We start from the raw sequence: 16,477 nt of genomic DNA, 5'->3' as shown, positions 1-16,477 counted from the left end.
CATTATTTTATGTGTCTCTTTAAATCATTGAAATTTTTTCTTTAAGTATATTATTTTTTGTAAAATAAATAAACAGATTAGACAGACACTTTACATCCATTAAAAATTAATTTAAAATTTTATTAGAGCCAATACTCATGTAGATGCAATTGTCAGTAGGAACATATAGTAAGTAATATTCAAGACTACACTTGCTTTAAAGAAGATGAACTTTTTTTTTTGCCAAAAAGAGACATTGTATTCGTACGTGATGCATTGTGAATCCAAAAAGGGTGCTGATAAAATTCTTTCAAGGCATAAAAATAATTGAGAAACTGGTAAACTAAAAATGAAACGGCGCTATAATTATTAGCTACATTCGAGAGGAAAGAATAGATACTTTTAACAAATGCATTAGATCACTTCCACAAATGCTTCGATCACATATTTCCTATGGTCATATAGCATGTACAAAAATATCAAATGCATAACTAGTAGAACCATACTGCAGAGTTCAAGTAGAGAATTTAGATTTGCGTAGTTGACTACAAATAGCTGGAGGAAATTTGACTCGCTGATGAAGATGATAACAAGTAGTGGAATCACTGAGTTTGACCACAAAATGTAGTAGCCTAGCCATCAGGGGCTAACAACCCAGCACCGGAGCCTCTTTTTGATTGGATGAGGTAACACGAAGAATTGCCTGAGCACTTAAAGGCGTGAGCTTTGCATGGCAGAAGGTCTCCCAGGACTCAGCATCCGCCAGCTCGGCACAGTCTTCGTTCAGGGAGGTCTGAGAATTGACATAAATGGCTTGTAGTTCAACTGCAAGTGTCCGAGCGGCTTCTCTTGATTCAGGAAGCTGGTCACTGAGCTGGGATGCTGCAATTTCAATGAGCTTGTCTATTCCGTAAGCTTTGATCCCTTCCATTCCCTGCAAGTAATGATTTTCAATTATTGAGAATCGCTGCTCAGCTGGGAGTCAGGGTTTGGAGGAGAATGCATGTTCTGATTTCAAAGGTCAATAAGTTATTCAACTGACTTGATTTCATCTACCAAAAAACAAAAAGAAAAGCTTAATTCAAATCTGAGAACTACATCATGGAGAACATTATAATATTTCCTAATTATTTTGACTGAATTCAACTCAAATCTGAATCTGAATCCAAAAAAGATATTAAAATGACAGCCCGCTGCTTCAGTATGATGTAGATCTACCTCAATTTAAGTCTCAGTTAAAACGAAATAAAAATGTAGGATCCAGCAGAGTCTGAGTATGTATGTGGCTTCCGTTCCATTTCTCATGATCATTAATCGTAAATTAGTAATGGACAAATTCTTTTACTAGTTCCATACAATAGGAATATAGGATTAGATGTTTCCTACAGTTTCCAGTAGAACTTATCAAAGAATAAGAATCAATTTTTTTTTCCAAGAAATGGAACACTTTAATTAACAATCACCCAGTCTGACTTGTAAGAAGATGCACACATAATTCAGAAAACAATATAAAAAATGCCAACTTTTTTTTCTTCACAGATTTAACATTTCTTATGATTCCCAGAAAAAAAGGAGTCAAAACTTCTAATATGTTAGAGACGGTCATAATTGCAATATAATTTATACGGTGCAATCAAATCATCTGGTTCTTTAGCTTATGAAAATATAAATACAAAAGCTAAATCAGATAAATTAGGCTAACACAAAAATTTAATGAGGTGTTTCTTACTGATCAGGTGGATTTTAAATAAACCTTGATTAAATGTACTAAAACGTCCAACAATCCAATAAAAAATCATTCTACTAAAATATACTAATATCATCAAGGACATGGTAACACCTGGGGATATGACTCCAACTTGATGTAAAGTACTTCTTAAAAGAAATACATAAAATGAAGTTACAATGGATCATCAAAATAAGTTTGCGTAAACTACATTATTCACCAACTAGATGGATCGATAAGCAATTATACTTCTGAAAATAAAGAAGGGAACTTACAAGTCGAGATACACTCCTTCTGAAACACATAGATGCTTTTGCTCGAATTCGAGGATTTTTGTTGCTAAGATAAGGAAGCAACTTTGGCAACAAAAGTGTTGGAGAAACTGAAATGGTCATTGCTATTAGAGCTGCCACAGCAGCTTCACATACAAAGCGTTTGTCTTGCGAGGATTTTAGTAGCAATTGGACAAGCTAAAACAAGAAAGGACCATGGCATTAGTATTTTATACAGGAAACTAACATAATAAAATTACATATATGGTTGAAAAAAAATATACCAGGGGATCTACCGAGTCAACAACTTTATCATTGTAACACCTAAATATGTCAGCCGATGCCATAATTGCGGTTTTGCAGACAGCACTTCTTGGACTTTTCAGTGACTTCACAATCAATGGAATCACAGATCCTCTACCATAGAAGGTTTCGAAAAAGAATAGCCAGAGTTGATTAATGCCAGTTGATAAATGATTAATAACTTAATTGTACAATATACAACCATTACAGTGTGATATACTTGCAAAGAAAAATATAAGTAGACGACTCACAAGATTTCAAGCAGCTTTTCCCCATGATAAATTGACAATTGGCGCACATTATTAAGGGCTTCACATACTGAAATCCAATCCTTCGAGTCTAACCTAGCTAAAAGTGTCTATGTGAGAGAAAAAAGAAATACCCATTTACTTCATTAGGCCAATGATAATTGCACTGGTAGGTTAGTGCATAGGGAAAGAAACAAAGAAAACTTGAGGATGAGAACATACACTAAAGCATAGATCCAAGTCTGGTAAATCAACCAGATTTTCAGATTCTATGTACTCTACTTCTGAATTTCCTGTCTCTGATCCATTAGACCCCACAACATCTCCATTAAATGATGGAGTAGAAAATAGGGGAGGAGTTTTCTTCTGTAACTCAGACCCATTCTCAGTGATCTTTTCAGTAAATGGCTTTGTTAAATTTCCTTTGCCATCAACTTTCTTATCCAATCCCAAAACTACATTTATATTATGATCCCTGAGGGCTTTGGTCGACATTTACACCTGCTAAGTCAGAAAAAAATCCAATGTAAATATATAAATAAACATAGAGATTTACACGTCTATATATTTTGTGTGCGCTAATACTCATAAATAGTGATGGATGGAAAATATAAGATATGAGACATAAATAATTCAAACAGACCCCGTGAACCAAGCCACAGAACTTCCTCCTATCATTTGACTTTAAGCGTGAGTGATCTATAAAGAATTGCAACTAGAAATATTTATGGCTCACTGATAATATTTCAACAAATTTTCATGACAGAGAAATGGAAAAATGCATCTACTGTTGTAGTATAATGGTGAAAATGGATTAACACTGTCTTTGTGTTTTAAACAAGTACTGAAAAGTACAATTCGACTTTTATCTATAACTTAGCTAGTCCTAGACTCCTACTCACAATCCCTACAACTTTAGATTCATTTACCAGCAAAGGTTCGGAAGCATCGCAAGGGGAAGGAAAACGAAAAGAAAAAGGATCATGACAGATGAAGTTTCACCAAGAGGCACCTGCCACCTATCTAGGCCCACTTCCTTTCACATGCAAATAACAAAGACCACCAATTTGGTTCGGTAAGCACATCCGAACCCTAGAACAACGCAACAGTTACTAATCCACTTTTCCCAGCGTTGCATAGACTACAAGCAGGATGGAGTATCGATATTTCACTCATGACACTATCAAACAATACGACAAGTGACCACTATAAATTTCATAGGAAAATTTTCATCTTTTTTCCGAGATCTGAAACTAGAGTAGCAACGACAACACTCGAGATCGAGCGTGAGTGAGCAAAAGGTTACACCAACCAACAATCAACCAAAACAGAGCCCCAGCGTAGAGATGAAGCAACGAAAAAACAACCACCGTTCCTCTTGCTAGGTTTGCAGTCCACCGCAACACTCTTCGCCCTAGCGAACAAAATCCACAAAAAAAAACCTACAACAAGATCCAACAACTAGAAGCATTCGACGCGGAAAGAGGAGCGATCAAGTGATTCAGAAATCATGTCAAGTACATATATCATAAGCACAAATCTGAACCAAATACAAAATTCTCCATAGCTTACGAATCACAAACACCACAAGGTTCCTCGAGTGGAGAAGAGCGAGCGAGCGAGCGAGCGAGCGAGGACGAAGATTACCAGGAAGTGGGAAGAGGTCCGGCCGAAGCGGAGAGCGACGGAGTCGCTAATTCGCTGGAAATGTCGGGAGTTATATTTTGGTACCATTCAATTGCTTCGACAATGCATAGAAATATCAAATTACGATTTCTACATCTACTCGAACGTCACACTCTCTTTTGTACCTTGTGCATTACGCTTCCAGGCCCACTTCTTAGCCAATGATAGTTTAGTCGGGCTGCAGTGGGTCAACGGACGCTTTCGAAGATATAATCAAGCTGTCGATGAATTAAAAAAAGGCAAGAAAATTACATGCCCTTAAAAAAAACGTCGTTTTTCTTGGCGACCTCTACGGACGAGTCGACGGCCCCTGCCTCGATTTGATGTTAGAACTCACGAGATTACCTTAAATTCCAAACCCGGAAGATTTATTGGACGATTGGCGGGTCCCAGAGCTCACGGAGTAGCCTAGAACTTGTCGTACACAAGTGGACGTTTGGGTAAGATTTCTAAGTGAGAAAGGAAATGGGAAGCGGTGATGTCGCAGGCCTGTGCCCGAATCCGACGCCTGCCGTCATGGGGCTAGGAAAGGCGAGATCGCCGGCGGGACCCGCGTGGCTCACCGCGAAGTAATTAAAGCGCGGGTACAAAAGGCGAGTAAACCGTGAGATTGGTCGGCGGGGCAATGTAGGTCGACGGCGAGCGTTGCAATGCAGGATGAGGGCGGCTGGACAATATTCAAAACTTGGTGGGTAACATGAGGTGTGAGCCTGCAGTTATAATTTAATATAAATATATAAGTACTTGCTAGAGAAAATTAAAAGATTTTAACCGACGTGGTCCTTAATCTTTGATAATTGAATTATTATTAAATAAATAGAAAAAAATAAGAAAAAAATTATAAAATAATTATGATCAATTTTTTTTTTAGATAAAACAGTTGGATGAGAGTCCATTCATTTGAGAGATGGACGGTCCGGTTGGATCAGCCATCGGATAAATTTGAAAATGTGAACCACTTCTTAACTAGTAGCCAACGTTCTAAAGTTTTTATTTTACCAGAGAAAAAAATATTTATAATGCATCGTAACTATGATTCAAATTATGAGTACGCTTGAGAAATTATTTGAATAACTTACTATTACTCCGTGACTCGAGGATCCAATTATGGTCATCTTTTCTTTATATCAAATATTTAATTTACACCGATTAATCTTAGGATGAATAATTCAATCTACATTTCAACCGCCTAATAAATATAGAAAACAAAGTGACTCCGAAATAGCGCCCTAATGTCAAACGTTGCATGCATGCACTACATGATTTTTGAACCCTGATTATTTGAGAAATACACCATGCAATTTACCATCACATAATGCCTTAGGGAGTAGTTATGACTATATTTTTTTAGTTGAAACTAAGTATTTATTTATGATCATCTTTTTTAGTTGACATCATATATCCAACTTACGTTAACTAATCCTTAGGATGACCAGTCCAACCCCATGAAAATTTCTTACTGACCATCAAGTAAATCGAGAAACGCTCACAACGAACAACCCATGAACTTGACATTCTTAGGTCAATCGCTCATTTCATTAATTCATCAAAACTAAAACTCAATCTTTAGATGTCTGAGAAATTAAAAAGGCATCCTATGTTTGCACCATTGCCCTAGGGACTAGTTATAACTGTCTTGAATTAATCATTGGATGTTATTGGTGTAGGACCGTTAGATTCGATAGAGGGGGGGGTGAATATCGATTCGAAAAACACCGAGTATAAGCGCAGCGGAAAGGTAAATGAACACAGTTGTTTTTACTTCGTTCGGAGCCTGTGACGACTCATACTCGAAGGCCCGTGGTCCTTGACCACTTTCGTTGGGCAATCACTACAATTCGAATATAGTTACAAGATGAATATAGGAAATGCTAATGAAACAAAGTAATACCGATAAAGAAATAAACTAAAAACCGAAGGAGCACTTTGTCGGAGCTTTGTCGGCGTCGCAGGAACGTAGAGCAGCAGGACCAACAGTAGAAGAGTTCTCAGATTGATGATTGATACTGAAGCTCCTGCCTAGGGCTTCTTTTATATGTTGCTCCGGGCGCCTGGATCCCTTCCGAGCGCCTGGAATGTGACGTAGCTGCTCAAACCGTGATGCTCCACGTGGCGACGACTCGGCTGGATATAATTTGCCTTCCGGGCGCCCGGACCACCTTGTTCCAGAAAACTCTCTTTTCCTGCAAAACAAAGTTAGTGTAAGGCAATATATATCCTGCAAAATAGATTGTTAGCACATTTTATAATAGTATGAATTAGCACGAATAGTATGACTTAGATTCCGTCTTTCCGAGACCGGAATCTAGTCACGATCTCGACTTAGACATCCGAAATGGATCTAAGCCGGATCGACGCCTAATGTTCCCTTCCCGGGAACACGTCCTCGCAGTCACTCCCCTCCAGTGACTTACCTCACTTACCTGCCAGACGTCCGGTCAGCCCATCAACCCGTCTGGACTTCTCGCCAAGCGTCCGGTCAGCCCGTCGACCCGTCTGAACTTCTCGCAAAGCGTCCGGTCAGCCCGTCGACCCGCTTGGACTTCTCGCCAAGCGTCCGGTCAGCCCGTCGACCCACTTGGACTTCTCGCCAGCTATCCGGTCAGCCCGTCGACCTAGCTGGACTTCGTGCCAGACATCCGGTCAGCCCGTCGACCTGTCTGGACTTCTCCTACACACTTAATGAAAGTGTCAGACAACAACAAACTAACTTAACATGATTTGTCATTCATCAAAACCTGGGTTAAATCGTTAGTGTTAACCGCACCAACAATCTCCCCCTTTTTGATGGAATGACAACCTGGTTAAGTTAGTGAAAACCTATGCAAGAAACAACATGCATTTATGTGATTTTAAAGTTAGTTTGTATTTTCAAATTGGTTTAGCTAACTTAACCACCTACCCCTCCCCCTTTGGCATTCATCAAAAATAAGCATGGATTAAGTAAGCATAAACATAGACTTCAGACAAAGTAAGAAATAATGTCAAGTTAATCTGGGGGAGTTTAAAAGATAGATTATTTTACTTTTATTTCTTAAATCTTTAAAAAAAAACTAAGTCTTGAAATATAACTGATTTATAACTTTGTAATTTTGAAAGATAGCTAATTTTTCAAGTATAGTTTTTAAGGTCAAATTTAAAAATTCAAGTTTTCAAACATAAGTTTTCAAAATCAGAATTCCAAAACTGAGTTTGAAAATTTTATTTTTCAAAACTGATTGAAATTTTTCAACATTGAGTTTGTAAAAAATTCAATTTTCAAAATTAAGGAAGATGATTTTGAGAAGCTTAGTTTGTAAACTTAAGTTTTTGAAAAATCTAATTTCCATAATTTTCAAATTTTTCACAATTCTAAACAAGTTGATTTTAAACTTTGATTTTCAAAATTAAGTGTAAAATTCAATTTAAAGAACTGAATTAGTTTTATTTCTCCCCCTGAACCTGACATTAAATTTTGAAAATATTTGCTAAAAATACTCAAAGTAGAATTTTTTTTTTTTTTAAATTGAGGTAGAATTTTCTAGAGAGATTTTAAAGAGAAGATTAAAAAAAAATAACACTTGAGGAGAAAAAAAAACCTCCCCCTGAATTTGATACTCCCTTAATTTCTTACTCTCCTTTAATTTATTAATTTTTCTAGGGGATTTAGAAAGAAAAAATTGAACCTCCCCCTGAATTGGTTACTCCCCTTAATTTAATATCTCCCCCTTAAGTTAATACTAAGGTTTGGTTGTGTTAAATTTCAAAGCCCTAACACATTTGTCTAATTTACTAACACTTATATCTGTATCCTTGGTATAACTGTTTATTTGAATTTGATTAATCAATTATTAATTAATTTTAGATTCAGGCGCTTAACTTTAGTTTAAGGTTTAATAAGATAAGATTTTATTAATTCAATAACAGTTAACCATTATCAATAATTTATTGATTAATTTTTACTTGATTTAATAAGTTAATGCTTAATAAAATAATTTAAATTTCATATTAATTGATTGAGCTGTCAATGAAAGTGTTAGTTATAATTATATTTTTTTTATTTACTTCCTTTTAAGTGGGATTTGAAGTTAGCATGAAGTTAAAATTATTAGACACAGTTAAGTAAGTTTTAATTCAAGTCAATTTTAGTTCTCAAATGAAGTTAAACTTAAACAGTTAAGTTCTACTTATTAATTACATAATTAAGTTTAAAGTTAACGGAATTTAAGTTTTTAAGTTAGGTGTCTAAGTTTTAAATGGATTTAAAAGAATTATTATTATTATTATTTTTAAGGAATTTCTAACAGGATTTATAAATTAGTGTTTAAAAGGATTTTAAAATGATTTCTAAAATTATTTAATGACAATTAACATACGTTCAATTCAGCTTTGATTTTGGATTTAAATTAATATTAGTGATTAATTTAGGTTTAAGTTTTAAGTTTAAGTTAAATTTTTAAGTTTTAATTGTAATTTCAATATTAAGTTTTAATTTAAGTTTTAATATTCAGTTAGGTTAAATTAAGTTGAAAAATAATTTTAAGAAAAATAATGTTTAAGGAAAAAAAATTAAAATACTTTTTAAAGTTTAAGAATAGTTTTTTTTTTAATTTAAAATGGTTTTTAAAAGACGTTTAAAATAGTTTTTAAAAGATTTTTAAAAGAGTTTTTCTAAAATAATTTTTAAAAGAATTTTTAAAGTTTTTAAAATGATTTTTAAAAAAGATTTTAAAAGAATTTTTAAAGTTTTTAAAATGATTTTTAAAAGAGTTTTTTTTTAAAGAATTTTTAAAATAGTTTTTAAAGAATTTAAAATAATTTTTAAAGAGTTTTTTAAAATAGTTTTTAAAGAAGTTTTAAAATAATTTTTTTTTAAAGAACTTTTTAATATAGTTTTTAAAGAGTTTTTTAAAATAATTTTTAAATAATTTTCAAAATAGTTTTTAAAGAGTTTAAATTAATTTTAAAGAGTTTTTAAAATAGTTTTTAAAGAAGTTTTAAAATAATTTTTTAAAGAACTTTTTAAAATAGTTTTTAAAGAGTTTTTTAAAATAATTTTTAAAGAATTTTCAAAATAGTTTTTAAAAAAAATTTAAAGAATTTTTAAAATAGTTTTTAAAGAGTTTTTTAAAATAATTTTTAAAATAGTTTTTAAAGAGTTTTTAAAATAATTTTTAAAGAGTTTTTAAAATAATTTTTAAAGAGTTTTTAAAATTGTTTTTAAAGAAATAATTTTTAAAGAGTTTTTAAAATAGTTTTTAAAGAAGTTTTTAAAATAATTTTTTAAAGAATTTTTAAAATAGTTTTTAAAGAGTTTTTAAAATAATTTTTAAAGAGTTTTTAAAATAGTTTTTAAAGAAGTTTTTAAATAATTTTTAAAATAGTTTTTAAAGAATTTTTAACATAATTTTTAAAATAGTTTTTAAAGAGTTTTTAAAATAATTTGTAAAGAGTTTTTAAAATAGTTTTTAAAGAAGTTTTTAAAATAATTTTTTAAAGAATTTTTAAAATAGTTTTTAAAGAGTTTAAAATAATTTTTAAAGAGTTTTTAAAATAGTTTTTAAAGAAGTCTTAAAATAATTTTTTAAAGAACTTTTTAAAATAGTTTTTAAAGAGTTTTTTAAAATAATTTTTAAAATAGTTTTTAAAGAGTTTTTTAAAGAATTTTTAAAATAATTTTTAAAGAATTTTTAAAATAGTTTTAAAAGAGTTTTTAAAGAATTTTTAAAATAATTTTTAAAGAATTTTTAAAATAGTTTTAAAAGAGTTTTTAAAGAATTTTTAAAATAATTTTTAAATTTAATATAATTTTTAAAGTTAATTTAATTTTTAAAATAACTTTTTTTAAAAAAAAAATTTAGTTTTAATTCGAAATTTAATTTTTAATTAATTCGAAATTTAATTTTAATTTGAAATTCAATTTGAAATTCGAAATTTAATTTTAATTCATTTTAATTCATTTTAATTTAATTTGAAATTTAAATTTAAATTTTGATTAATTTTAATTTAATTTGAAATTTTAAATTTAAATTCAATTTGAAATTTGAAATTTAATTTGAAAATTAATTAATTTAATCTTTATTCATCTCACCCGATCTAGATTATCAGTCAGGAAATCTTATAATTTTGTGAGATGAATTAGATTTAATTACAGAGTTTGGTTTAACTTGTGTTAGATTTAGGTTTAGCTTTGGTCTCAACAAATAGGCATTCTTCTGATAAACTTCTAAGCTTGGTGAGTCACCTGGACATCATTAGAAGTAACCAACCTTTCGAGGTTTTCCGAATAGTCCTATCCATGGAGCTTAGTACTAAACCTTGGTCTAACTAGTTAGGATCCATTTAAAGGTAGCTTCGGTCGGTTCCACTTGGCCAAATGCACCAGATTGAAGTCATATCTTTCTAGATATGCGATGTCCAAGCTTCCCCAACGTACTATCATCAAAAAACTTCACCAGTACCATGATTCAAGTTAAACTGGGTCCCTTTTTAACTAATCCTAATTACCCTGCCGGGTTAGTTTATTTGGGTTACCTTGTCGGGTAAGTTAGTTTTGGAGGTGCCAGCTATTCTGGAGCCTCCCCCTCAATTATTGGCCTTTAATTTAAGATTTTTATATAATTAAAGTTGGTTTTAGTTAGGTTTTAATGTTTAATTTGTAATTTAAATTTAAGTTTTTAATTTTGAATTAATTAAATTGATCAAATTATCTTTCTTTAATAGCTTATTTTTAAAGTTTAAGTTTTTATTTATTTTTAAATTTGAATTAACTAAACTGTTTGAATTATATTTTCTTAACGGTTTATCTTTTAGCTTTTTATTAATTGTTAATTTTAAAATTTCTAGTTTATTTTTGTTTAATATATTATCTTTAACATTTAATTTTAAGTTTGTTAAATTCCGTTTTGATTTTATCAAAGTGTTTGATTTTATCCTTATATTTTCTTTGCCTTTTAAATTGATGTGGTTAATTGAATTTATTAGATTAGTTTTATCTTTAAAGTTTAATTTTTTATTAATTAAATTATCTTGGTTTTGGATAGCATTTTCTAGACTGATTTTATCTTGATTATTAAATATTTTATCAAGGTATTTATTGATTTTATCCATTTTCTCATTTTTAGCATTTAAATTCAAATTTATTTTAATGTTTGACTTATTTATGTCTAAATGCTCACCTAATTTCAAATTTTCTGAATTAATTAAATTATTTGAATTGATTTGGTCATTGTTCTGTTTGACCAAGTCAAGGTTGATGCCAAATTGATCAGAGTCTTGATTGACTTGATCAGAGTCTAGATTATTTTGTGATTTTGAATTTAAATCATTTAAATCTAGATTGTCATGCACCATACTTGGACTAATTTCATACTTATCATCATGCTGATTATTTAAACTACTATTAACAGGGGTATTTTGGTAAATATTACTAACCTTGAGCGCAACCCCTAATTCAGTAGGCTTTTCCGTTGGATTTGACTCGAGTCCATATTTGATTTTAACTTGATCTTCTAGCTCCAGTGGCGTCTCGTGAAGCTTGATCAACTGGGTCCACAGCTCATATGCATTCTTGTACTTTTCTAATCTGCATAAAATATTGTTAGGTAAAACATTACAAATAATGTTACTTACCTTTTTGTTCAGTTCTGAGTTTTGAGAAGGTTTCCTCAAAATTAGCATATAATCGATGTCTATGCTTCCTAAGAAGCATTCCATTAATCGCTTCCAGTAGTTGAAGTCTTCATGATCGTATGGTGGTGGTTCGCAGGGGTTCCATCCTTTTAGAAGAGTCATAATTTCTTGCATAAAGAGAAACAAACAAAAGATCCCAAGACTTGGTCTTGGATTAGCAGTGCTGAAAAAAATAATATTTCACTATTTTCAGAAAGAATAATAAAATATTATTAAAACATTAATAAAATATTTGAAAAAAATATTATTTCAAATTTTTGAAAATGTAATATTTTTTAAATACTAAACAATAGTGAAAAGATGGCGATGTATTTTAAAGACAAACGATATCTAATTTTTCTTTCAAAAAGTCCCCCCTTTGCCTGATTGGTGGTTGCACCAAATCAGAGCTGTACCTGCTCTGATACCACTTGTAGGACCGTTAGATTCGATAGAAGGGGGGGGGGGGTGAATATCGATTCGAAAAACACCGAGTATAAGCGCAGCGGAAAGGTAAATGAACACAGTTGTTTTTACTTCGTTCGGAGCCTGTGACGACTCATACTCGAAGGCCCGTGGTCCTTGACCACTTTCGTTGGGCAATCACTAGCAATTCGAATATAGTTACAAGATGAATATAGGAAATGCTAATGAAACAAAGTAATACCGACAAAGAAATAAACTAAAAACCGAAGGAGCACTTTGTCGGCGTCGCAGGAACGTAGAGCAGCAGGACCAACAGTAGAAGAGTTCTCAGATTGATGATTGATACTGAAGCTCCTGCCTAGGGCTTCTTTTATATGTTGCTCCGGGCGCCTGGATCCCTTCCGGGCCCCTGGAATGTGACGTAGCTGCTCAAACCGTGATGCTCCACGTGGCGACGACTCGACTGGATATAATTTGCCTTCCGGGCGCCCGGACCACCTTGTTCCAGAAAACTCCCTTTTCCTGTAAAACAAAGTTAGTCCGAGGCAATATATATCCTGCAAAATAGATTGTTAGCACATTTTATAATAGTATGAATTAGCACGAATAGTATGACTTAGATTCCGTCTTTCCGAGACCGGAATCTAGTCACGATCTCGACTTAGACATCCGAAATGGATCTAAGCCGGATCGACGCCTAATGTTCCCTTCCCGGGAACGCGTCCTCGCAGTCACTCCCCTCCAGTGACTTACCTCACTTACCTGCCAAACGTCCGGTCAGCCCGTCGACCCGTCTGGACTTCTCGCCAAGCGTCCGGTCAGCCCGTCGACCCGCTTGGACTTCTCGCCAAGCGTCCGGTCAGCCCGTCGACCCGCTTGGACTTCTCGCCAGCTATCCGGTCAGCCCGTCGACCTAGCTGGACTTCGTGCCAGACATCCGGTCAACCCGTCGACTTGTCTGGACTTCTCCTACACACTTAATGAAAGTGTCAGACAACAACAAACTAACTTAACCTGATTTGTCATTCATCAAAACCTGGGTTAAATCATTAGTGCTAACCGCACCAACAATTGGATCTCCCGATGACATAATCAATAATCACTAATGATCCTGTCTGAAAATGGGAAGGTGGAAAATTGGGATGTGACGGCTTTGCTGACCGCTTGTAGACGTCGCTCCGTTTTGCAAAACAAGTAACGTCAGTGTCGAGCCAGGGAAGGAGTCCCGGCGTTGGCCTTTCGACGCTCAAGTCAATCATCGGAAGTGTAGAAGGAAAGTGGAGCAACAGTGACGCAAGCACAAACAGTGAATAACGCGTATCTCTGTCGATGATGGACCTCCCTTTATATAGAGCCCTGGTGGGCGACGTGCATGCTTCTAGATGTGTGAGCGCATTTTCCAATATGTCCTATGAAAGAATCTATCAGGAAAGTACTTCTGACATTATACCTCAATAGGGCATGCATATCCCTGACTATGAAAGAACCTATCAGGAAAGTACTTCTGCATTCTCCGGTTGAACGAGTGGTCTGCTCGAGCATATTTGCAGCCGGTTGAGCCTTGACTTTCCCAACTGGCCGTTGCAATTGTCCTCCATTTGATCCTTTGATATTCGGATATTGACCATCTTAACTTTGACCTCTATCTTGATAATTGACTCCGCACCAGATGAACCTCCCTCTGTTGCCACATCAATATAAGTTGATAACCCTGGGACTATGATTAAATCCAGTAACAAATTAATCAGATATCTAAAGATTAATTCCTAACTACAAGACTACCAAAATATTTCTCTAAAAATATGATAACCTTATAAACATTGAATATTGGCAGCTTAAATGCAGGTCCTCCATCCGCACTTCTCAATTTATCGGGATACCGGATTAACTTTCAAAATTAATCAGTTAATCAGTTAAAAAAATAAATAATAATAATAATCACTAAGTTAGATAAGCAATGTAAATCACATGTGACAACTGAGAATATTTTAAACTATAAAAACAACAAAGTTGATATGTTTGACTTATTTATTCGGAACCAAATTTCAAAACGCAGTTTTTTTGAAAGATTTAGCCAAAACCAGCCAGACCTCTTCACTATGCATTGAGTCATGGAATAGCTAATTCCAAATTCCAACAGACGATATCCTGTTGACATTGCGCGAAAAAAAACAAAGAAGCTAATTGATCAGAAAAAAACAAGAAATGCTCGGAGATTTATTACTATAATTCAAGTCCAAGATTCAAAATATCTGTTCAATTTAGTACCTCATACACACAAGCAGCACATAGAATCAGAATAAGAAATACAGACTTCACCCTCTACACAAGTAAACAATCATCAAACCATATTGTCAACCATACTCATGATTTAAAATTTCGTCCTATTTCGAAGTTTTGATTCGGATCATAACAATATAGGTACTATTTTTTATATTGTATCGTGCCATATTAATATAATTTTGATATTTTTTAAATATAAAATATATTAATTTAAAATAAATAATAATAATTTTTTTAAAAAAAATATGAGATTTTAACCCCATTATCTGATCAATAAATATAAATGTAGATTTTATTATATATTTTTAAAAATAAATATATATGTTAAATTAATAGGATAAATTTATTAAGGTTTGATTATGTCGGTTTAAATCATCCCATTTACCGTGAAGAGTTGATTACAATTATTAATGTAAGTTTTTTTTTAGGTTTCCTAGGTTTTAATTCGGACATCTTCTCCACAGGTTGCCGCGCGCCCGAGCACGACCTGCCGGGGTCACCGTGGTTGTCACGCGTTTGCGAGCGCGTACATCTGCACCGCGACCCTATTGGAACCACCGTGGGATCGTGACGCTTCAGCGACCCCGTAGGGGGTCACTGAGGCATCGTGGCACTTCCATGACCCCGCAAGGGTCGTCGGCCATTGCGACGCTTCCCCGACCCAGTGGGGGTCACTAGAACTTCTGTGACCCTGCGAAGGACTTCGGGCCATCGTCACAAGGGCATTGTGACGCTTCCACTGCCCCGTGCGTGGGGCCATCGCAATGCTTCTGCGACCCTGTGGAGGTCACCGATGCATCGCATCGTTGCGCTTACGTGACTCCACAGGGGTTGCAGTAGCCCTTCCGCGGGGGTCACCGTGGTTGTCGTGCATTCGCAAGCGCGTACATCTCCACCACGACCCTATTGGGACCACCGTGGGGTCGTGACACTTCCACAATCCCGCAGGGGTTGCCAGGGCATTGCGACGCTTCCATGATCCATTGGGGGTCGCTAGGGCATCGCAACGCTTTTGTGACCCTGCGAAGACCATCGGGCATTGTCATCGGGGTATCGCAACGCTTGTGTGACCCTGTGAAGGTCATCGGGGTGTCGTCGCAAGGGCATTGTGACGCTTCCACGACCCCGTGCGTGGGGCCATCGCAATGCTTCTGCGACCCTGTGGAGGTCACTGAGGCATCACATCATTGCGCTTACATGACTCCATGGGGGTCGCATCAACCCTTCCGCGACCACGTGGAGCTCACCGAGATCAACCTTGCGGCGGCTTGCGGTGCTGGCTGTAGTTCCGGTGTAAGTCACCCGGCATGATATTTTAAACCTTGACCATACAAATATGCAATTGTACCAGAAAAAAAAAGGTGAATGAATAAAACACTTTCAAGACGGTAAAGTATATGAAAATTTTCAAACGGTTTGGAAAAATAATGGAAAAATCTTTTGTTGTGTGACTAGATATATAGCATAACGATTGCATCCTGGTTCCATTAGTCATATAACACTTATCTTTGAAAGAATAAAAACTTGTACACGATGCCACCAAAATCATAAACAACCAAACAAATTATTTATAGTATGTGTAGCATCTAATAGTATTACTCTATTAATTTTTATATATTGTTATTATAAAGGTGAAATCATCATCTTAGTAGTCTCCTCAGGATGACCTTATACTATCTAAAAAGGATTAAATCATGAGAGATATTTGTCAAAACAAAACTATTCTTTACATGGAACTTTCATTATATTGTTGAACTTTAACATCATGAGACATTATTCACAATAGAATTAGGGATGCTAAGATATCTAATACCTACATTTTTGGTACAAAAACTACTCAAATCAAAACTCAGACTAACCATGATTTTATTTAAAGCACGACTATCCATGCACATTCTATAAGG

The 16,477-nt window shown here is 34.2% G+C and overlaps 1 protein-coding gene across 2 annotated transcripts; it reads right to left on the bottom strand.

The window, feature by feature from the left end:
* Positions 1-376: 376 nt before the first annotated feature.
* LOC121967814 lies at positions 377-4,283 on the bottom strand. 2 transcript variants are annotated; one of them, XM_042518287.1, is made up of 6 exons: positions 4,176-4,283; positions 2,751-3,029; positions 2,532-2,638; positions 2,262-2,394; positions 1,981-2,175; positions 377-913 (listed from the first exon to the last, which is right to left on the bottom strand). In XM_042518287.1, exons 2-6 carry the CDS (start codon positions 3,021-3,023, stop codon positions 626-628), a joined length of 996 nt encoding a protein of 331 aa, XP_042374221.1. In that variant the 5' UTR covers positions 3,024-3,029; positions 4,176-4,283; the 3' UTR covers positions 377-625. The 2 variants fall into 2 exon arrangements, with proteins under 2 accessions (XP_042374221.1, XP_042374220.1); XM_042518286.1 differs by having other exon boundaries at positions 4,101-4,255.
* Between the last annotated feature and the right edge of the window lie 12,194 nt (positions 4,284-16,477).

This window comes from Zingiber officinale, chromosome 3B, assembly GCF_018446385.1.
Source record: "Zingiber officinale cultivar Zhangliang chromosome 3B, Zo_v1.1, whole genome shotgun sequence".
Classification (NCBI taxonomy): Eukaryota; Viridiplantae; Streptophyta; class Magnoliopsida; order Zingiberales; family Zingiberaceae; genus Zingiber; species Zingiber officinale.
This window is presented reverse-complemented; position numbering and strand designations above follow the sequence as displayed.

What these genes read in the sequence shown, in the direction of transcription:
- LOC121967814 (XM_042518287.1), bottom strand. Translation starts at nt 3,023, where the DNA reads ATGTCGACCAAAGCCCTCAGGGATCATAATATAAATGTAGTTTTGGGA. An exon ending in GAAAAGCTGCTTGAAATCTT is followed by an intron (nt 2,395 to 2,531) that starts GTGAGTCGTCTA and finishes CTTCTATGGTAG; the next exon opens with AGGATCTGTGATTCCATTGA. An exon ending in TTGACTCGGTAGATCCCCTG is followed by an intron (nt 2,176 to 2,261) that starts GTATATTTTTTT and finishes TTCTTGTTTTAG; the next exon opens with CTTGTCCAATTGCTACTAAA.